Source organism: Neolamprologus multifasciatus, chromosome 14 (assembly GCF_963576455.1).
Source record: "Neolamprologus multifasciatus chromosome 14, fNeoMul1.2, whole genome shotgun sequence".
NCBI lineage: Eukaryota > Metazoa > Chordata > Actinopteri > Cichliformes > Cichlidae > Neolamprologus > Neolamprologus multifasciatus.
The window spans coordinates 28,603,906-28,627,619 of NC_140452.1; the positions used below are offsets into that span (position 1 = coordinate 28,603,906).

A 23,714-nucleotide genomic window follows, 5' to 3' on the forward strand; every position below is an offset into this window, starting at 1 on the left:
TTTCTTTGAGGTTGGATGTTTTTTAAAACAATTTTAACTGTTTGTTTGGTGTACTTGCACTAAACTGTGACCTATGAATCATTCAAGCATTTAAAAAAGGCACCTAGCTCAAGTGATCAACCAGCATTGCGTTTACACATAACAAAAAAACTTTGTTACTAGTACCCTGTTTCTTACCCCATAATTTAACTGAATCTATTTTTAAAAATGCCAGAAATATTACAGTTTTGACATTCATTAATTTGTATTCTCGCACCAACAAGATGGTTCCCGATGAGTTATCAGGTAAAAACTTGGTATATCTCAGCATGGTGTGCAGTGTATGCAAAAACAAAGAGGAAACTGGGTGAGCGAAGAACAAAAGTAGAAGTGGCAGGCCTAAATTTTTTTACATTTGATGGAATTATGAATGCAGACAAATACCATCAGATTTTGAGCCACCATGCAATACCATCTGGAAAGCATTTGAACGGCAACATCTTCATTTTTCAGTATGACAGTGATAGTAAAACACACTGCAAATTCAGTAAAAGCTTACCTGGGTAGAAAAACCACACAGCAGTCATGGACTGGCCTCCCCTCAATTGAGATCATGTGAGATCATGTTGACTGAGAACAAAACAAAAGACAGTCGACATCCGAAGAAGAGCTTTGAATGGCCGTCAAGAAGCCTGGAGAACTATTCCTGAAGACTACTTACTGAGAAAGGTCAGGCTTGCACGTTTTAATAAATTGCTGCACATAATTACCGTTTTTTTTTTTTGTTATATTTATTTCTTTCATTTTCAGTATTGCTTGAGTTTTCATGGCCAGGCCTCCTTTAGAGAGAAGAGGCTTGATCTCAGTGGGAATTCCTGGTTAAATAAAGGTCAATAAATGGTAAATGGTAAATGGACTGGTTCTTATATAGCGCTTTTCTACTCATCTGAGCACTCAAAGCGCTTTACACAACTTGTGCATTCACCCATTCACACCCATTCGCACAAGCACATCTCTCTAAGTGCTTTATAGCTAACATTCACACACATTCATACTCCGATGGATGCATCGGAGAGCAATTTGGGGTTAGTATCTTGCCCAAGGATATTTGGCATGCAGACTAGGCGAAGCCAGGAATCGAACCACCAACCTTCCGATCAGTAGATGACCTGCTCTACCACCTGAGCTACAGCCACCCCAATCAAACGCTTTTAAACAAGCACCCTGCCCCAAATATGATGCATGTGGTACAGTACACATGAGACACACATAAAGAAGTCGCTTATGTTCACTTGAATCTTTATTGTTTACATAATTCAACAGAGATAATAGTTTATCATGTTGCTGCGGTTTAAAACGAGAGAAAAAAATGTTAGGATTAGCTGAGCCTATTGGTAAAACATTGCTTGACCTCGAGAGGAACAACAGAGCTGCACAGACAGAAAGTTTTCCACTGGCAGAACACAGAAGCACATATATTCTGGACTAGATAACATCTCCTCCATCTTCTCCAAACTAAAGCCAACAAGAGGCCACTCTAGCAAAGAAACTCACATCCAGAAACTAATCGATGCTGCCAACACTAGAGGTGAATTTGCACACTGGGAGGAACAGGTACACTGATTAGAACCAACTATTTTTCTGTGCAGTGAGAAGTATACCTACCTATGATCCTAAATATCACTTAAAAACATACAGTAGGTTGGTAGGGTCACAGTACTCCAGCAAACCGACTTTCTGTACTATTCAAACACCACTTAGAAACTTGCATGTAAAGAACAGGACAATATAATATAAAGGGGGGGGGGGGGAGGGGGAAAGGCTGTGACTAGTATTTTATACATTTATGTATTTTATCTACTAACCACAAAATTCCCTAAAGAAAACATTTGGCACAATCTTGACAGAGAGAAATACAAGTGCAATGGGAAGAAAAGAACAACCAACAACTGAGTACAAAGGTTTTAAAATATTTGCAGAGAGAACATCAAATCTAACCATGCACAAAGTAAGGCAACCTACTGCAGATTCTTTCATGTTTTTTAATATAGAAAAAGATACAGTGACAAGTGCACCTATTTCTACAACACCTGTAAGGACTGTTGTCAGCGCTGTCTGCTAAGTTTACGCTTAGAAATGTGGGCTCCCGGGATGCTGGCCCCACCTGCAGACAGACAGTCTGGTGCAGACTAAAGTCATCACTCTATTGTACAGCAGAGATTACTGGTAGTGTTGCCTGTCATCATTAATAACTTAAGTGATGCAAAGAATGCTCTTACGCTACAATAAAGCCTTATTGTGAACTTGGACAGGAAAATAGATGTATCAAATTCCAGATTTGCTCTTTTTAATCTACAGTCTATGTTTTGCATTATTTTCTTTTTCCACTTTACATTCAGTTTTCTTTTGCTCTTATTTTAGATTTGTACTGGCATTGTGTGTGTGTGTGTGTGTGTGTGTGTGTGTGTGTGTGTGTGTAGGTGTGTGTGTGTGTGTGTGTGTGTGTGTGTGTGTGTACAGCCTGTAATGGTGAAACGCAGTCGTGTTTTACAAATCCTTTGTCTTGATGAGGGTAACCAGTGGCTTGTCATCAGGACTGTAGTCTTCATAGGCGATGGGGGTGGCGTCATACATCGCAGGTCTGGACTTTTTCCCAAATCTAATTTTAAAAAAGCCGAATGTTTATCAAATATTGCAGCGTAAGAAGGTGTTTTGAGAGAATGACAAGTGCTTTTAAAGCTAAAGGAGGTAATAACCCAGAAAAAGTACCAGAAAAAAGTACAAAACATCCTGACTACCCACCCTACTTTAAAGAGTTAGTTAATTATTGTTCAAGAAAGACAAACAAAAGACAGATAATACTGAAAAATGTTTTTAAAAAAGCACAAGTGGAAGAATCCAAGATGCTCTAGCTTTAATTAAAAGATCCCAAAAGTCGACTCAGTGCTGTCTTCAGTTAGACTCTGCCTGCCTGTTAAATGTCACTGTGTCCTAAACTGAACATGCACAGTGTGCAGAGCAGGATTTCAGATTAAGTGCTGTCACAGAGTTGCTGGTGACCGGTAAAATGGCTTTGACAGATCACTCCTGACCTTGGCAGCAGCAATCGAGAAAAACTGTTATGACTGAAGGTTACAGTACCCGTTTCTTCTTTAAGATATACAAACACGGCAACAACGCATCAAAAAGTTGTGTTGCCGCCAATTAAAAAGAATATTTCTGAGTTAACTTGGTCAATTTTGGATTTCTAAAAAAAAGGGGGGCCACGTGGGTGGATGGTAAAACAAACATCCAAGAAATGTAAAATGCAAAGCACTCATAAAAACTCATTAATCACAGCAGCTGAACGCTGACACACAAATCCTGTCACTGACCTGGCATGGCGGATGGAGGCGATGGCGTTGCTGAACTCGCTGTCAATGCTGCGGCAGTTGTAGAACTCCTGGTAGGCGTGGCGGGAGGAACCTTGATACTCGATGCGGCTGATGCGGCAGATTCCCACAATGAGGATGATGAGCATGAGCACGAAGGCCACGCACAGAGCTCCAATTATGATATAGAGGGAGTGGCGAGGCATGTTGGTCAAGTTGTCCTCAGTGTGTGCAGGCTTCCACTGCAGGTCTAACACACACACACACACACACACAGGGATAGATCTTTGTGTTTTATTATTCATGCATAAGATTCAACCTCTCAAAAAAACAAAAATTATATTCAGAAATGCAGGTAAAGCTGTAATAGTGCATCTTAATCTCAGAATAATGTGATTTACTATTTCTTTCAGGGTTGCTATAAACTTAAAAATTTGTAAGTTGAAAGATAACAGCATTAATTATATTTTAGCAATAAAAACTTGGTTTAACCATTACAGAAACACACAAAAAATGGTGAAAAAATAAAAAATAAAAAAATAAAAATCCTGGACAGGATATATATATATATATATATATACAGTGGGGCAAAAAAGTATTTAGTCAGCCACCGATTGTGCAAGTTCCCCCACTTAAAATGATGACAGAGGTCAGTAATTTGCACCAGAGGTACACTTCAACTGTGAGAGACAGAATGTGAAAAAAAAATCCATGAATTCACATGGTAGGATTTGTAAAGAATTTATTCGTAAATCAGGGTGGAAAATAAGTATTTGGTCACCTCAAACAAGGAAAATCCCTGGCTCTCACAGACCTGTAACGTCTTCTGTAAGAAGCTTTTCTGTCCCCCACTCGTTACCTGTATGAATGGCACCTGTTTGACCTCATCATCTGTATAAAAGACACCTGTCCACAGCCTCAACCAGTCAGACTCCAAACTCCGCCATGGCCAAGACCAAAGAGCTTTCGAAGGACACCAGGAAAAGAATTGTAGACCTGCACCAGACTGGGAAGAGTGAATCTACAATAGGCAAGCAGCTTGGTGTGAAAAAATCAACTGTGGGAGCAATCATCAGAAAATGGAAGACATACAAGACCACTGATAATCTCCCTCGATCTGGGGCTCCACGCAAGATCTCATCCCGTGGGGTCAAAATGATCATGAGAACGGTGAGCAAAGATCCCAGAACCACACGGGGGGACCTGGTGAATGACCTGCAGAGAGCTGGGACCAAAGTAACAAAGGTCACCATCAGTAACACACTACAACGGCAGGGAATCAAATCCCGCAGTGCCAGACGTGTTCCGCTGCTGAAGCCAGTGCATGTCCAGGCCCGTCTGAAGTTTGCCAGAGAGCACATGGATGATACAGCAGAGGATTGGGAGAATGTCATGTGGTCAGATGAAACCAAAGTAGAACTTTTTGGTATAAACTCAACTCGTCGTGTTTGGAGGAAGAAGAATACTGAGTTGCATCCCAAGAACACCATACCTACTGTGAAGCATGGGGGTGGAAACATCATGCTATGGGGCTGTTTTTCTGCCAAGGGGACAGGACGACTGATCCGTGTTAAGGACAGAATGAATGGGGCCAAGTATCGTGAGATTTTGAGCCAAAACCTCCTTCCATCAGTGAGAACTTTGAAGATGAAACGAGGCTGGGTCTTCCAACATGACAATGATCCAAAACACACCGCCCGGGCAACAAAGGAGTGGCTCCGTAAGAAGCATTTGAAAGTCCTGGAGTGGCCTAGCCAGTCTCCAGACCTCAACCCCATAGAAAATCTGTGGCGGGAGTTGAAAGTCCGTGTTGCTCGGCGACAGCCCCAAAACATCACTGCTCTTGAGAAGATCTGCATGGAGGAATGGGCCAAAATACCAGCTACTGTGTGTGCAAACCTGGTAAAGACCTATAGTAAATGTTTGACCTCTGTTATTGCCAACAAAGGTTATGTTACAAAGTATTGAGTTGTATTTTTGTTATTGACCAAATACTTATTTTCCACCCTGATTTACGAATAAATTCTTTACAAATCCTACCATGTGAATTCATGGATTTTTTTTTCACATTCTGTCTCTCACAGTTGAAGTGTACCTCTGGTGCAAATTACTGACCTCTGTCATCATTTTAAGTGGGGGAACTTGCACAATCGGTGGCTGACTAAATACATTTTTGCCCCACTGTGTGTATATATATATATATATATATATATATATATATATAAATCTGTTACTGTAAATTTGTATATATACAAATTTATATATATATATATATAACTTATACACACACACAAATTTACAGTAACAGATTTTTATATATATATATATATATATATATAAATCTGTTACTGTAAATTTGTGTGTGTGTATAAGTTAATAAAGATCAGTCACAAATTTAATTTTTTAAACTGTTTAACCTTCACTGAATCAGAAACTCAGAGCTCAGAGCTTTCTTGATGTGCTGTTCTTCTGCCTCCCTGGCCGCTGTGTCTGTGGGGATGGTGTTCGCTCTGTGTTGTAGCGTCCTGATGACACCCAGTTTGTGCTCCAGTGGATGATGAGAGTCAGACCTTAGATACTGATCCGTATGTGTAGGTTTACGGTACACGTCAGCTTTTAGATGTCCCCCATTACTGATGGCAATCTCACAGTCTAAGAAGGCTAATCTGCCATTCATATCCTCCCTGGGGAATTTGATGTGTCGGTCCACCGAGTTAATGTGATCCGTGACTTGTGGTACGTCCTGAGATTTGATTTTCACCCAGGTGTCATCCACATATCTGAACCAATGGCTTGGTGTTGTTCCAGGGAAGGATAGCAAAGCCCTCTTTTCCACTTCTTCCATGTACAAATTGGCCACGATGGGTGAAACTGGGGAGCCCATGTTTCTGTCTGTAGAACTGACCCTTGTATGTGAAGTAGGTAGAATGAAGACACAGGTCCAAAAGCAAACACACTTGGTCGATGCTGAGAGTGGTCCTGTTGCTGAGGTTGGTGTCATCCTGTAATCTCTTACGGACTACCTCCAACGCTTCCGTGACTGGGATGCAAGTGAAGAGAGATGTAACGTCGTAAGAGACCATGGTTTCATCTGCCTCCATAATGACATCTCTCACCTTCTCAACAAAATCCAGGGTGTTCTGGATGTGGTGTTCAGAGCTGCCCACCAGCGGGTTGAGGATTGAAGCCAGAAACTTGGAGATGTTATAGGTTACAGAGTTGATCATGCAGACAATCGGTCTTAAAGGTGCACCCTGTTTGTGTATTTTTGGTAAACCATACAGGCTTGGTGTAGACTCCCCTGGGTACAGCCTGTGGTATGAGGTCCGGTCAATAGCCTTGTCTTGTTCTAACTGCTTCAGACAGTCTATCACCCTCTTCCTGTAGCCACTTCCTGGTCTCGTTTCAGGGGCTCATAAGTATTTTCATCACTGAGTAGTGACAAAATTTTATCATGATAGTCCTTCTAGTTTAGCAGTACTGTGCACCTATCTGCCAGAAGGATGATAATATTGTTGTCATCACTGAGTGATGTGAGTGCCTCCTCTCCTCCATGGTGATGTTGGATGCTGGGGGCTTTGCATTGCTGAGACAGGCCGAAACGTTCGTCCGTAGTTGCTCTGCTTCCACTTCTGCAATATTGTTGTTACAAATTGCTGTTTCTGTGGCTGTGATCAGCTCCACTAGTGGGATTTGTCTCGGTGTGACAGCAAAATTCAGCCCTTTAGCAAGGATGTTTTTCTCTGTTTGGGAGAGCTGTCTGTCAGACAAATTCTTCACCCACTTGTCCACATCCTCGGTGTCGCATCTTTGTCTCTTCTGGTAACTGAAGACACTCTCTGTATTTTGAGGTGGTTTCCGACGTACAACAAGTAAGTCAAACTTCCTTTGTTGCCTGGTCTTAGACTTCTTGTGCTGTGCTAGACGAGCCTTCTCAGTAAAGTCAAACACACTTTTAAGACTATTCTCATCTAAAAGCATTATCAGTCTCTGTCGGATCCGCTCCTCTTGAGATTTTAGCATGTCGATGGTAAAATTTGTTTGCCTCACCCGTTCATTAAGCAACTGATGCTGTGCCTTCTGGAGGATTTATGTTGCCTTATGTTAACTGAAGAGCTCATTTGCAGACTTTTAGGAGTAATCCGGTTTTGTTGACATTTGAGGCTGAATCTCAGGTGGTTCCGGCAGTCCGCCATCGTATGTGCTGTTTGCTCATACTGACGTACAAGCTTTAGGCCGTCCTTGCCAAAGTGGGTCTGTTTATAAGATTGGGGAAACCTGCAGTCAGCTGAGACTGAAGAAGTCACTTGGATGACTGACGAAACGTTTCTCCCACAAAACACTACGTCCAGATGAACAGAATCAACTTTTGGAGATACAGCCTTATAAATTAGATTTTGATATATTTATTTCAGAAATGATCCCTAACAAAAACTGAGAATATAAAAGCACAATCAAAGCAGTAAAGTCCATATTATGAAGTGTATGCTGCATCAGACAATAACACAGGTCTGCAACCAAAAAACTGCAGAGGATTTTTTAACTGTTTCTTATTTTTCCTCACTGAAACTTGGAAAAATATTCCATCACGACAGGTTTTCTTCAAAGCTCATGTTTTTAGTTTAATTAAGTGTACAATTTCCATTTTTATACTGAAATCTGGTATCCTATACTTGAGTTAAAAACATATGCAATAATGATTTCTTACATTAATTTCATCTTTCTTACAGCAAAACTTGAAAGAAATACAAATAGAAAATGCGAGGAATTGAGGGGGGTCAGTAGGAGGGGGAAGGTATGGTGGGTTTGGTGGTGTGAGGAGCTCAGATGATCATGTCCCAACAGCTTTATTTTGGTCATCGTGAAAGGTAAGGAATCTAAGAAAAATGATGCACAGTTAATTGTAATAAAACACTGATTTTCTTCATCGCTGTTTCTGTTCCAGGGGTCAGAGATGTTCTACAGGACAAGAGTATCTTCACCAACAAGTTTGGAGGTTCTGCAGGAGCTGTTTTGATCTGGGAGCTGGAATTCAAAAGAGCCTCCTTCTTCTTGCGATGATAAATTCTTCTGCGTGAATGTTGCCGATGAGAGTGAACAGCAGGGAGAAGCAGAGCTGTGTGACTGCTCAGAGGTCTCCTCGTGAGTGTCATACAAACACTGATGCTGCCTGTAAGCTTCCTGTTTGTGGTTGGAGGAGGAAGGTCACTTCTTTATCACGTCATCAGGGAAAACTTTGAAGCATTTGGCTCATTATCAAGCAGTATATCTGCTTCTATACAGGATATTTAAGAGTTTACTGCATGGGTCCAGGGGTGTCAAACATGTGGTCTGTGTCCATGCACTTTGGCACAATAGATGGCTTTGCAAGGCAGATTGTATCTATGGTTTTTCAGCAGAATTTTCTGCTATTCTGACAGAGGTGATGCCAGCATTACCACATAGATGTGAAAATATACGGACACCGAAGAGTATCATTAGTTTCTAAAATCTTTAGAATAGTTTTTTGTTTCTTTTTTGAAGCTTTAAAAAAGATTAAAATCTCTTGTTTTATTCTCAGCCTGCCCACGTCCTGCATTTAGGTGTGAAAATCATATCACAGATGATGGTGCCCACTGAAAAGTCAATGGGTCAAAGGGTAAGTTATCAGGAACCAGGAACTACATTCAAATTTCAACCTCACAGTGGAAAGTCAGAGGACCACTAAAGACAATAAGATTCCGCCTGTGTGTGTGTGTGTGTGTGTGTGTGTGTGTGTGTGTGTGTGTGTGTGTGTGTGTGTGTACTAGATTTGGCCCAATCATCCTTCATTATTTAGAATAATATCTGATGAGATATTTTCTGACAGGGTGACTTACGGATCTCGCAGCTGGGGCCCACCCACCCAGGTGGACAGTGACAGGTGAAGCCATTTGATTGGTCAATGCACGTGCCTCCGTGGTGACAAGGGTTGCTGTCGCACTCATTGACGTCGACCTCACATTTTTCCCCTGAGCAGACAGGTAAGGTGGCATTAAATGACTTTTATAGCAATAACGTCAACAGCTCAAAGTGAGGCTGATGGATCACAGCCTGACTTCATTTTCCACGCAGCTTCATTCATCTTCATCACCAGCCATAATCACAGAAACACGCAGCTGGTCGTCAGGCTGTGCTCACCCAGGTAACCAGGCGGGCAGGAACAGGAAGCATTAAGTCCCGCACTTTCACAGCGGCCTCCGTTCTGGCAGCGCATCTTCAGACATGGGTCCTTGTAGATTTCACAGTGCCTGCCTGCATGCACACATACAAAAAGAGCTTTAAATAATTCACCGGGCAGCACTTTTAGCACTTTAAAACATATTCGGATACACTCACACACACATACCTTCAAACTGGGGTGTGCAGACACACTCATAGGCATTGATGAGATCCCTACAGGTGGCGTAGTTTTGGCAAGGGGCAGACAGACACTCATTGTACTCCTCCTCACAGTACAAGCCATGGTAGCCTTAACAGGACACAGATTCATACAGTTCAGACTAAAATCACAGTCTTTATGAATGATTATGTAATAACAAAGGGTTTTGTTGAAAGGTGAGTGTTTATGTGAGACACAGAGACAGAAAGTGTGTATCCTTCTGCAGTGAAACACAGTAATGGTAAAACATGATCATTATTGCAGGAGGTGGAAGCAGGAGACTCGATGAAGATCATTATAACCAGAGCTGGCTGTAAAGCAGTAATGTAACACATTACTATACTAAGTCAAGTAATTACATTATAGCTACTACATTACTACAGTTACATCGAAAAGGTTCTTCAAACATCTACAAATTGATTTTCCTGATTTTCTTTGTAGCATCACTGTGAACATGCATGAAAATATTTTTTATTTAGTTTTCAGGCTCTAATATCTTTAAGACCATACATGTACATTTGAGTAGCTTCATGCTGTTTTTTCTAAAAGCCTTCAAATATGGTATTGTGGGTCACACTACAAAATTTTCCAAGCTCTCACAGTTTTATTTTGAACTTGAGCAACACTTTAGAAATTTCATAGTAGCAGATGTTCGGATTAGAAATATTGAATGACATCTTAAGTAGATCTCTAGATACGGCCATTTCAATTCCACAAGAAACTGATCGCAAAAGGCTCGAATCCCCCACACTTCACAAAAATATGGAAATGAATAGTAGTAGAAAGCTCAAATTAGACCATTTTTTCACTCTCCTGGAATTTCTTCCATCATAGATGTTTCGTGTGCCTAAAAATTAAAAATAAAATATTGGCTGACGTATTGGATTTTAAAATCACTGAATATTGGTATCCTTATTGGCCTTATAAATCCCACATCAGTCGGGCTCCATTGTAACAAATTAATTTCTTCAGGGAGTAATTATGTCAAGTGATGCATTACATTTCATTATAGTAGCGCGTAATATGTAACACGTGATTTTCTTTCAGTAACGACCCCAGCACGAGTTAAAGCTGAGCAGAGGGTCCTTGTAATAGCGCCTCAAAAACAGTTCACACAGCGACAGCCTATCAAACAACCCGTAACATTCATCTTGTGGCACTATGAAGCAATTTCCTCACGCGCCCTTCCTCAGTCACTGTTCTTGCTCTCAGCGCTCTGGGCAGATTAAAAATATTTCAATCTGTGACCTTTTAAGTCGCACTTGACACCAGCATTGAAACCTACTGCCATCAATGCTAGAAGCTCAACATTTTACGTGTTTACCTGACTGAACCGCACACTACAGCATACACAATAACAACTGGACCACCGTATGTGCCTCTGTATTCCTTTACAGGGATTTATAAATTAGTCAACAGGGATATGAGCGCATATTAAATCAATGTCAAATGACATGCAGTGCACCGTGTTTTCCATAGGATGGCAGCTGTGTACTGAGACCAGCATTAACATGGTCAGCGCATCAGAGCATCAGTGCCTCTTCGGCTGTGTGTTTTGCGCTTTTCATATAGGATGGTGTGCCGTTATTGGTCGTGTGTAACTTGCACTTCGATTTTGTGGCTACAACAGATGCAGATCGAGTGTTTTCATTATCTCGTCTCCAACTTTGACTGCATCTCTCGGCTGGGTGCAAGTACTGACTGAAGCATCAACAAGCCCTCCTCGGGCTACAGCTAACGTGTGTTTGGGGAAAAGAGAGAAGAGCAATTAATGAGGAGCCCAGTTAGAACCTCCAGGGCCCTCTCTGTGAAATGTCAGTGAAATGTCAAGTGCCTTTCCAAGACTCTGCCTGCTTTCTGTGGGCTGGCAGCCTCTCATGTGAGCAGGATTACAGGAAACAGGAGGACAGATCCTTCAACATATCAGCTCCCCAGAAGCTTTCTTTCAAACAGCCAGCAGGCATTTACACAACCCCACACATCCGCACACCGACACCATGGAGACGGTCACACTGCTGCATTTGTGGACTCACACACACAGACACACACACTGAAATTAAAACTTTAATGCAGTCACATAAACATGCCGCAAGCAACTGACATTCTGATGAGGGGGAGAAAAGATCGTTTTGGTCCAAAACACTGCAATGTGTGTGTATCTGTGTGTGTGCGCGCACATGTGTGTGTGTGTTTGTGTGTGAGTGTGATGCTTGGGATGCTAATTACAAATTACCAATTTCACCAGTCCCATTACAGAGGGGGCAGAGACATTTGATTGGATGGCAGCATCTGTTCAGCTACAAAACACAAACACAGACGACAGACTGGGAGCCACACACACACACACAGCTTCTCCATGGCAACCAGACAACAGAGGATAAGAGGCAAATAAGGTGCGGTAAATGTTACAGAATGAAGATGAGAAAGGACAAAAGGACAGGCAGAAGAAAAGACCACGTGAAAGTAACGCAACGTTATGAAAAATAGAAAAATATGCAGGTGGTGTCGCAATAATTGAAAAGAAGTGGGCGCCCGCTCTGCCTCAGAACACAGCAAGAGCTGTTTGAATAAAAAGGAAGAACATGAAATAAGAAGGCATTATTATAAATCCAAGTCTTGCTGCTCAAACATGATACTGCTTCGTTTCAGGAATTTAAAAAAAGACACCAAAACGTACATTTTAAAACTCTTTGTACTGAAATGTCAGGCACTTTCACAAAAAATGACATTAACATAAGAAAACAAACATAATCTTAGCCCCTAATGCCTAATGTATCATATTTGATGCACGCATACAGTTTCTGTGAGTTTTCCAGACTTCTACATTATCAGTGTGATTTATATGTATTTATTAAAATAAATAAATTCCACACTACATTTTTAAGCAATAAATATGCTGCAAAAATGAATCTGGCAAATATAATAGGAATTAAAAGTCATATATTCAAATTCATATTAAATTAATGAAAAAACATGTCAGAAGATTCAGTGTCACAAAATCCAATTTTCTGGCGATTATTTCAGTTTTTAGACTTTAAAGGGTCAAAGTGGACCATTTGCTCTTCCTTATTTTGTGGCAGACATATTTTGTTACAACAATGGATTCTAATATTAATAGGGCTAAAATCTCAAATATTGAGGTCAGCGTGTGTACAGGCAGAGATCTCCAGACTACCTAAACTCTTGTTTTCAAACGTTTTATTTTTCTACTCTTGACTCAGTGTGAATCACACAGAGGTGATATAGTTAAAATGGTCGTCTCAGATACAGAAGCCCCACCTACCTGCTGTTTAAACCTTTTATTAGTGAGGGGTAGCCAATCAGAATAAAGTAAACTTAAAGGAAGAAGAGCTAAAACAGCGTGTTTCAGACAGAGCGACGAGCTGCTCCTAGTCGCAGTTTAGGTCTGTGTATCACATATACGAAGCAGGAAATCAGCTCCAAATAGATCCACTTTAAGCTCTAATTGCTTTCTGCCATTCTTCCAAAGAGACAGGAACTAGATTAGCCGTGTGAAAGGAGCGTGAATGGGAGAATAAAATATGACACTGAGATGGTTACTCCTCTGTACATTTGACTGACAGTGTGTATAAACAGTGAGAAGCAGGGGCAAAGTGTCAAATTATGTTGATGGGCCATTGGGAGAATCATCATTTTCTCCATCCTAGCAAGGTAATTGCAAGACAATAGATAATGACAAGTCATCATTCCACTCAATTGATTTAATCACTGAGGCCTCAGCGCCATCAGCGCCGTGCTATCGTCTAAAAAAACACTCATCGTTGGGCCAGATGACATTTAAACACACCTGAGTCTAAGCCAGAACTGCAAGTCACCACCCTTTTACTTATTACAAAGTTTAATGTGCTGGTCGTAAATCCAGATACAGAGCAGAGATTGATCAAAGTAAGGATTCAAGAAGTTTCGTGAAGGCTCTTAAAATGTGAATTTCTCAGTGACATCAGTCAAAATCTCATCGGTCCAGGAACACAGTGGACATGTAGTTTTATTTAAAAATAAAAAATCCAGCTTCACTCTACTCCCCACTCTACTCTAAGAGGTTTCAGGCTTTTAAGTAAACAGAGTTTCAACTTTTCTACTTGTATGAATCAGCCTATTATATTTCTAGTGCAGTTTAATTCAGCCTTTGTAGCTGATTTGGTTTAATTTTTAATCAGATCATTTAAAAGAATTACCTCCACTCCTCACATAACAAGTAAAACTATCTGAGGATTCATAGATGTCATTTGCAAATTCTTTTAAGTTAAGTAGACCGAGCCCTTTTACGTTAACTATAAGCTTACCTGGCACACAAAGACACCTGTAGCTGTTTCCCACGCTGCGGCAGACCCCGTGAGCGCAGGGGTTTAGGGCACAGAAGTCCACCAGCTGGGCGCAGGTGGGCCCTGTGAACCCTGCTGTGCAGCTACATCCAAACCCCAGAGGGCCGGGGCCCTGGGCGTAGCATGTCCCGTTATTGTGACAGGGGCTGGAGGCACACGGGTCCACCTTCTGCTCACATGTAGCACCCTGGTAACCTGTAAGACGGTAGAGAGGGAGCAAATATCCTTAATTTGCTGGAAGGAGAGGCTTAAAGCATACAGCTGCGCTATTACTGGTAAATTGTTAGTTTTGAAGGGAAAGATTTGGGATTCAGATGAACCTGCTTTCAACAGTGGGTGACACAGCAGGAGTTGTGTTTATGCAAGGCAGGTGGTGCAATCTAATATGTGGCATCTACTTTGGCATAAAATTGCACCCACTCAACTGCCCACTGAATCCGCTTCTTAATGCAAATGGAACTTTGCAGAAAAATGTTAATGGGATAAAAGAAAGTCCTCTAGAGTTAAAGGGGATCATAAGTTTTGTTTTTATTTTCTTTGAGTGAACTTTATTGCATTTATAACCACTAACTAAAAGGGATGTGCTTCAATTATTCATGCTGCATACGGTATATTAAAAATGATGACAAAGCACCAGCAACCAAAAATATGTACAGAGCAGGACAATAGGATGAAGTCAAATGCTTTCCCTAAAGCAATAAATAAATAAATAAAGACATTTATCATGCAAGAAAACCACAGTAAGTAATGCAGGAGTGCATTAAACAGTCCTGGTTATATTATACTCCTGTAATGTTTTAGACTTAAAAGCATTTTTCTGACGCAGTTATTTCACTTCTTAAATTGTGCATTTGGTATGTATGGTTATATAATTTAAGTACACGCAAAAGAAAAGTTTAGTATGTAAGAAAACACACTGGATTACTTTTTTGACAAAAGAGGGAGTGAAGCTAAAGTCAGTAAACAGTCAACACAAAGCCAGGTCCTGTTTATTTGCGTCACTGAATACATCATAAATTAAGAACACATTAAACATTACATATGTAGAAAAACTAGTTTGAATTCTATATGTGCTTTTAATGTTTTAAAGTCGAATTCTTTTGTAACACAACTAAAACTATGTTTTTAATATTTCAGTAAAAAAGATCAAACTTTTTTTAATGGCAGTGTGTTGCAGTGGTTGGAGGGATTTATGCTAGCCGTTTTCCAGTGCTAGCTTTCTGCTAAGCTAAGCTAACACTCCTCAAACAGAACAAACAAAGGCAGTATTTGTATGATGTGTGGTAGGTCTAATAGAGAAAATGCTAAAGAGAAAGTTAAACTAATTCAGACTTTATATACCCACTGCCCACTTTGTTTGGTACACTTTGCTACTACCTGACAAGAGCCCATTGTGCCTTCAGTGTATTTTATATTGACATGACAGCATCACACGCTTGATGCTGATTTTTCGGTTGCATATCCATGATGCTAATCTCCCATTCCACCACACCCGATGGGTGCTCTATTGGATTGAGATCTGGTGACTGTAGAGACCATCTAAGTACAGTGAACTCATTGCCATGTTCAAGAAACCAGACTGAGATTATTTGAGCTATTTGACATGGTGAGCTATCCTGCTGGAAGCAGCCATCGGTAGATGGGTATACTGTCGTTATAAAGGAATGGACATGGTCGGCAACAAAACTCAGGTAGGCTGTGATATTTAAACCATGGTCAGTTGGAACAAAGGGGTCCAAACTGTGCCAAGAAACTATCCAGCACACTATTACACCCGAACCTTTGATACCAGGCAGGATCTATGCATTCATGTTGTGTATGCTAAATTCTGACCCTACACTTTGAGGGTTAAAGCAGAAGTTAAGACTCATTATCACACCAACATTTTTCCAATGTTCTCAGCATGTGTGAATTGTAGCCTCAGTTTCCTGTTGTTAGCTGTTAGCTGGTGTGGTCTTCTGCTGGTGCAGGTCAACCGCTTCAAGGTTTGACATGATGCACATTCAAAGACGCTCTTCTGCATACGCTGGCCATACGTTGCCTTCCTATCAACTTATAGCAGTATGGCCACTCTCCTGGCTAAATAGATATTTTCTCTTTTATGTCTCTTTTTTTTCTCTCATTGTAAATTGTAAATGGTTGTGTGTGAAAATCCCAGTAGATCAGCAGTTTGAACTCCAGCAGGTCATCTCGACCATGTCTAAATGCCTAAACACATTGAGCTGGTGCAATGTGATTTCATGATTAGGTATTTGCATTAATGACCACCTGAAAATGTGCACCTAATAAAGTGACCAGTGAGTGTAAATTAGAATGCAATAATTTAACTGTATATACTCAATGTGACTGAAAAAAGAAACAGCACCTGTATGCAATGATCAATAGAAAACAGTTTTGATGCTGCAGAATCAGTAATCAACAGTGATGGGAATAATGGCGTTACTAACGGCGTTACTTTTTTCAGTAACGAGTAATTTAACTAATTACTAATTACAACGCCATTACCATTACTAACAAGAAAATGTGGTGCGGTTGCACTACTATTTTTCAACAAACAGACGGTTGAAGCTGTCTTTAGCTTGCTGCATATCAGTTGCATGGAAGTAGCTGTCTATGTAAGTATCACTTTCTGGCACAACACCTGGAGCTAAGGGGGCAAAACAATCGCATGTGTGCTGCTGTTTGACTGAGGAAGAATAAAGTAGTTGTGGTAAGCCAATCGCATGACCACTTAAAGAGAAAGCAACAAGGTGATATATACCAGTTTTTTAATTGTGCTGATAGGCCACGTAAAACCAGAGTCATGATAAACAATATATACACGGCGTTTTTTCCTCAATAGTTTCATCACGTTTACTGTCTAAGGACAGCGCAGCAAGCACTCTCTGCTTATGAGCAAAAAATAATAAAACAAAACAAAAAACAGCCCGTTCGTGTTTGTGGAAAAATGCACCATGTCAACCAATCAAAAAATGATATGGCGACATGACATTTGGTTGTTTAGGAAGAGGGGGAAGTTTTAGGAGTGATGGCGCGCGCGAGAGAGAGAGAGCGAGAGAGAGAGAGAGAGAGAGAGAGAGAGAGAGAAAGAAAGAAAGACAGCAGAAAAAAAAGAGAGCTAGTTTTGAGAAATTTGTGACGTTCAGCGTGTTTGGAGTGTGTAGTTAATGTGTTGTCTTGTGTAGTTAGTGTGTAGTGTTGTGGATAGTTTTGGGTTGTGTGTCAGAACAATGATGCGACTGCTGTCTCCAGGTAGAAACAGGAGTGATACACCTGCTGCTGTCAAACCTGCAGGTATCAGGCTGTGATTTTCTCCTTTATAGTGGACAGAAATTATTTTTTGGAGTGGCACAAATAATTTGTGTGGCATCTTATTGAATGCAGAACAGCTGATTGTTCTGTAAATAGTTTGAAATGGTAATTAAAAATGGGTAAAAGGTAAATGGCTGCAAATAACTTTGTTGTTTGCAAAACTTGTGCATAGGATTTTAAAATTTACTATTTATGTTATGAAATATGATCATTAAACATGTTTGTGGTTGTTACAGTAAAAAATATAACCTTCTTTACTCGGATTTTATGTTTTTTGTCTGAATTTAGATCAATTGTGTTAATACAATATGTTAAAATGAAAACACAACTATAAACTGTAAAGGATGATACCAAGCAAGGCAAAGTAAACTGTTTTTAAAGGTGAAATGTACACAGCAAATCCAGCATGTCCAAATTAACACTGTCAGATTTGATTTCAACACTTTTAAAGTGTCTATATGGGTCCACACCAGAGAGTGTTAATTTAACTCTTTTTGGAGAGTTGGTATGTTAACTCTGATTTAGTGTTAAACACCAAATCTCTCTGGAGTTGATAATTTAACACTTGGTGTTAAGAGTTTATATATTAACTCTCAAAGAGTATTTTAGTTTAACTACGTAAGAGTTATCTTCTAATTAATTCTAAAAAGCGGGAATTTTACTGTTCTGAACTTCTAGAAATTTCTTTTGGAAATAAACATTTACTAAAAAGACGCAATGGTTTTTGAAAAACATTTATTCTGAACTGTGCACCACAATTTCAAAACATTTTCTGAAAGATGTAACAGTGTACATGTTCTCACTTTCATTAGAATTTCGTTTATCAAAAGGTCTGACATAGGTGAGCTGGTAAATGCAAATAACAGCATTCTCATCACTTATTTCAATAAATACAAAATACAATATGCATGTCCTTCATTCATCACTTTGTGGAACTTCAACGCACTTCTGCTCTCCCCCATATTCCATCTTCACAAGCATATCCTATGTGGAGATTGAATAAAAATTAGTTGACACTAATTAATGGCACAAATCAATTGCAGCACAGTAAAAAAAAAAAAAAGAAAAAGAAAAAGAAATCCTTTTTGAGACATTACTTGTGTAAAGTATTTTCCCAAAAGATAAGGACACAGGCATCAGGTAGTACTGAACTAAATGTAAAACCTCAACCTTTTTCATTTTTACCTAAACCGTGTGCACAAAACTCTGGAGGGATCTAAATGCTAACGTAGAACTCAGTCAGGACGTCTGCTACTGCTGTTTGCTCGTTTTTTATGGGAGATCGTTTTCAGGCTTCAAGTAGCACCATTATACCAACATTTCACATTCTAGACATTGTTTTAAGTGTATTTGACCAAAAAATTTAACCGAAAATTCACATGCAAGCTTTTTTTCAAGGCTGTGGTATTTGCCGAAAACAATACCTTTCAGCTAGCTAAAACAGCGAGCGGTGCTATCAGCGAGCAACACGGCTAATGCCTTTCACACAGCTTTGTCTCAACTCCAAAGAGCCACAGAAGTAAAAGCTAATAATAATAATTGAAACAATCTTTGAAAAAATGACTTACCAAGCATGGCAAACAACTCAAATATGTAGAGCAAAATGTTCTGAAACGGCTTCACTTCAGCTTCGATTGGAGCCGTGCTGGGGGCGGAGTCTGTGAATTTACTCTATTGGTGTCATAGCCCCTGTAGGAGTTCAGAGTTAAGAGGTCAAGAGTTAATGTTTCCATTGTAACACCTCCAGATTTGAAATAGAAACACTCATTTTTAACACTCGATTTTAACTACTATCATTTTACACCTCAGAGTTACATTAAAAGCATGTGACTCTACTTAGAGTAAAATTAACTCTAAGACTACTAACACCAAAACATTTAACACTTTTGAATTTGCTGTGTAGAGGAAACATCAAAAGTAGTTAAAAATGGCCAATTATACCCTGGACCCCAGAGGGTTAAACATTTTTAAACGTTACTTTTTCAAGTAATTAATTACTTTTAGAATCTTGTAACTCAGTTACTAACTCAGTTACTTTTTTGAAGAAGTAACTAGTAACTATAATTAATTACTTTTTCAAAGTAACTTGCCCAACAGTGGTCCTCAAAGAAGCAATTCAGCATATTCAGAAAAATGTTAAATTACACCTTGAAGCCTGATTAATGGCTTGTTTTCTATAATATCCTCAGAAAGAAAGAGAGAGCAAATGGTTTGACTTTGTTGTTAGTGAGTGACAGCACCTTAACACACACCGAAATATTGTGCTGACAGGGACATCTATAATGCTACACCAGCATCTCTGAGTCTGTTTCCGTCATGCTCCTCCATGTTTGTATGGGGGCTCTGTCCTGTGCACATCCATGATCTCATTTGCTGATGTGCCTCGCGTGTTTCTTCTTCGCCTCCTCTCATTATCTTGTGAGCCTCTGCCTCTTTCACCTATCTTCCGATTCTAAAAATAACCTCCTCCCGTCACCCCTCCTCCTCCTCCTCCTCCTCCTCCTCCGTGTTCACCTCCCATGAGAACCACCATTGTGCTGCAGAGAGCAGAAAGACACAGTCTCCACGCGCATACCTTTTCTTTGTATGTCTTGGTCCTCTGATTCACAGCGTAGTAACTCCCTGTGCTGACTGCACCAGAGTGCACACTCAGTTGAACTAATGAAGAGATCTCTCTGAAGCATCCATTGATCTGCAAGACTTTATTTCACCGTGTGAGCAGGACATTTATCATTCAGCAGAGAGGACAGGAGCAATCAGGAGCAGGCAGGGAAAATATCACCACAGCTCTTCTTCCCTTTGCTGCCTCCTTCTCTTTCTGCTTCATCCCTTCCTTTCTTTGGTCCTCTGACTTCTTCCAAGCCCCCTCATCTCATCTTCCTTTCCCCGTTTCTCTCATACAGTTCCAAAAGCGCCGCTGATACCGAACACACACATAAATTTAATTTCCTGATTTGCATTTGTTCCGCTGCGGTTTAATCCCCCGCTTTCCTTCGTATTTAACATATTAGCTCCATTTAAGAACTTGAGCTTCATTTCTCTCTTAGTCTGGTTCAGCTTTTATTTTTTCGGTAACACGTACATTTATCCAAAGAGGCACAACCACACTGTGACATAGGTCCCAGCTGACAGAGAGGAGTCTGTTCATTCCTGCTGCCAGCATTCAAACTGCCAGGAGTTAACAGTATAAATTTAGCTAGCCTGCACACTCCTCCACCCTTCTACTTTTGGCTGGAGGCAGCCACAGCGCTGGCGTTCACACTTCACACTTTTCTGTCGGTGTGTGTAAGTGAGAAGAAGTTAATATGATGGTGGTTGTCTCTGTTGAGGATTCAGAGTGCGAAACATGGCCTACTTACACATGAAATTCAGATTAAACATGAGACCTACAGGTTTGACTTTTCCAGCACTTTGGATCAAAGTTAAATTTCCTGCATTCTTCTTCTCAAAGTCTGTCTTAAAACAAGGCTACGTCCAAACAATTAGGTTTTCATTTCAAAACATTTGAAAAGTTTGCAATTTCTGTCCAGATAATAAATCTCCAACTGATACTAACATGCACAAAAAACAACCCAAGACATTCCTTGTAAATTAGGCATGATTGCTGTCACGATCTACAGTCTACAGTTTGTTATCTGCCAGTCAGGATTGAAGATTTGTTTTTTCTTTATGGTCATGTGACAGGGAAATGATGAAGCAGGTAGGTAAGGACACTTAGTAAGACCCAGTCAGGCTGCAAACCTGGACACCTGGTTCATTGTTTATTAAACTCTCTGCTTCTGACCACACACATTTAAACACACTAAAATATAGCAATAAAATAGGGACGATAGATTTTTTGGATGAATCTGTTTTCAGGAGAAGTTATGGTTCAGCTTCTTCCTCTTAGAAGGAAGTTTTTCTTTCACACTGTTGTCAAATGCTTGTCAATTGTTGTTTTTTCTGTATTAATCTTTACCTACAATATAAGGTACCTTGAGGCCAGGGGCAGATCTTACGGTGGCATAGAAATCAAAGCCATTACTTCACGGATATGCTTTAATCTTAAGAAAACATTCATAAAAGCAGTGGATTATGAATTCCTTTCCTCACTGGTGACCTTGCTCCTTAGGCAGCTGTAGACTGATAATGTGTGTGAGGCCTTCTTTCAGACTGTATATGTATATGTGGTTAAAATACATTAAATGCAGCATGTACACACGTTTCATATAAACATAGTCTGTAACTTTCTTATTGACTTTAACCCAAATAATTAAACATTTCAGTTACATGAATAATGTAATAATTTTTGATTTTATGTACTGTCCTAGCCTATATAATAAATAAGTGTGTAGCCCAGTAAGTTTAAAATCCAGAAAGCTACACAACTTGTGTTACAACTCGTGTTAGAAACACAAGTCTAACTCTTCTAACACGTCTAACGCTCTTTTTATTACAAATAATTAAAATGTCATGTGCTTAAATTTACACAAAATGTCAGAAACCTGCACTGTCATGAAAACATTTTCTCCAAAAATGTAAACATAATTTTTCATGAGTTATTGGGTTATTACACACACGTTCATTCATTTCCAGACTGTAACAATCAACCACCTGTGTTGATCTGAAATGCCCATGGTGTTGATTTAAAATGTACTCTGGCACAATCAAGGGTGGATTGCTGCTTAAAACAAAAAATAAATCTATGTCAACCATGTTTTCATGTATTCAATGTTAATTGTAGCGAGGCTCAAACTCTTAATGCTAGGTTATTTTAATAAACAATATTGTCATATGCAAAGCTAGAGTGGCACTAGGGGTGGCAACAGATTATTTTTAGGTTGGGACATGCCACCCCATGCCATCACAGTAGATCCGCCCCTGCTTGCGGCAAGTATTATTGCAATTTGGTGCTATACTTAAAACTGAAAATTGCAAGTGAACCCTTATGACTTCTACATCAGAGAAAGTGCTGCAGCTGGAACTAAGTACATACTTTGTGTTATTATGAGTCGAAAAGCAGGTATAGATTGGAAAAATGTAGAGATATTTTTGGTAACATGATGCTGATTGCAGTAAAAACTGTGGGTTAAAACCAATAAAAACCAGTGGATAGAGATCTCAAACACCAGTTTGGCTGTTTCTTGGCTCAAATTCTCTCTGAAAATTTGTTTTTGTCAAATGGTGCCGGTAGGAAAAACAAACAGGGATGAGAATATCTTGTTTCCCTGTGAGGCGAACCGAGCAAATCAAAATGCAGCTCATGTTGTCGTATTTGCCCTATTGATCCCAAAGCTGATGCATCTCTGATGACAGCTACTGGAGTTGTCATGCCTCCCATCCTTTTACTTATTGCTTGTGTCTGTGCAGACACTGAAAGAAAACTTATCTGTGCTCTAAGCAGCATTTAAAAACATGAACACCCATCCTCTGCATGTGCCAATTTGGCTGTTTAATTTTGCTCGTACTTCTTTGCCAGTAGAGAAAAGTAATAAATACAGAGTGTCTCATTTATCATGGATTGCAGAGCGTTTCTGCTCTACTGGCTCCCAAAGAGAGAGAGAGAGAGAGAGAAGAAAAGCTGGAAAGCCAGTGTTATTGGTCCATTAAATGGTTGTTATCAGCTGTTATCACTCCCATTGATATTACCAGTAGGCAAACTTTTCCCCCAGCTACAAGGCGCAGTAGGCTGTTGTCAGTTCATTTAACTGTGCAGTGTTACTGCATAGACATAGGTGGAGTGTTTCCAGTTTGAAAGAGCAACTAAAATCTGTGTGAGAATGGTGGAGTTGGCAGAAATCAGATAACTTTCACCAAGGAAATGTAGATTTGTATGGGCTCTTTGCATGTAGTGCCATTCTGACTTGCTCTGTTTTTCATCTTAGTGATCCCTGCTAGAAGGTGCAAGACGGCACCAGCTGGCTGTCATAGGAAGCCAGTAACAGCCGTTTGTTGGGTTCATAACAATTTGAAACGGGTGGAATACATGTTTTTTTCCACCTCCATGAGTTGGTTTCTTACTCAGAGGTTTTACACCTGAGAATGTCAAACTCACTCACATCGTGGTCCACATACAGCCCACTTTGATCTCAAGTGAGCCAGACCAGTGAATCCCCCCGGTCACTTAATCCCTGAGATATGTTGGTATTAGAAAATAAAGTACAATTTCAGCATAACAAAGAAATGCTGTGATAGTAAAAGAATGAAGTCTGTCCCAATGACTCTTTGGGCATAAACTGTAAAAAATAAATGTATAAAATTTTGGAACAAGTTCTGGTAACTCATTGCCCAGAATGTCATTTAACTATAAAACAGATAGTTTTTGCTCAT

The 23,714-nt window shown here is 40.0% G+C and overlaps 2 protein-coding genes across 7 annotated transcripts in view; both read right to left on the bottom strand.

The window, feature by feature from the left end:
• Nucleotides 1-1,261: 1,261 nt before the first annotated feature.
• The window catches only part of dner (delta/notch-like EGF repeat containing), a 79,811-nt gene continuing 57,358 nt past the window's right edge, over nucleotides 1,262-23,714 (bottom strand). Inside the window, exons 8-14 of one of the 6 annotated variants that reach the window (XR_014868793.1) lie at nucleotides 14,055-14,288; nucleotides 9,718-9,840; nucleotides 9,510-9,623; nucleotides 9,209-9,340; nucleotides 3,354-3,600; nucleotides 2,460-2,638; nucleotides 1,262-2,415 (exon numbers count right to left, since the gene is read on the bottom strand). Coding sequence is in view for 3 of the 6 variants with exons in the window: in XM_085131250.1 (XP_084987376.1) it covers nucleotides 2,527-2,638; nucleotides 3,354-3,600; nucleotides 9,209-9,340; nucleotides 9,510-9,623; nucleotides 9,718-9,840; nucleotides 14,055-14,288 (962 nt within the window). In the remaining 3 variants the exon portion in view is untranslated. Of the gene's footprint in view, nucleotides 2,639-3,353; nucleotides 3,601-9,208; nucleotides 9,341-9,509; nucleotides 9,624-9,717; nucleotides 9,841-14,054; nucleotides 14,289-23,714 lie in introns of all 6 variants that reach the window. The other 5 variants (XR_014868792.1, XR_014868791.1, XM_085131250.1 and 2 more) reach the window with 5 other exon arrangements.
• Nucleotides 5,716-9,175, bottom strand: LOC146504259 (uncharacterized). Its single transcript, XM_085131253.1, has 2 exons — nucleotides 6,889-9,175; nucleotides 5,716-6,752 (listed from the first exon to the last, which is right to left on the bottom strand). Exons 1-2 carry the CDS (start codon nucleotides 7,371-7,373, stop codon nucleotides 6,119-6,121), a joined length of 1,119 nt encoding a protein of 372 aa, XP_084987379.1. The 5' UTR covers nucleotides 7,374-9,175; the 3' UTR covers nucleotides 5,716-6,118.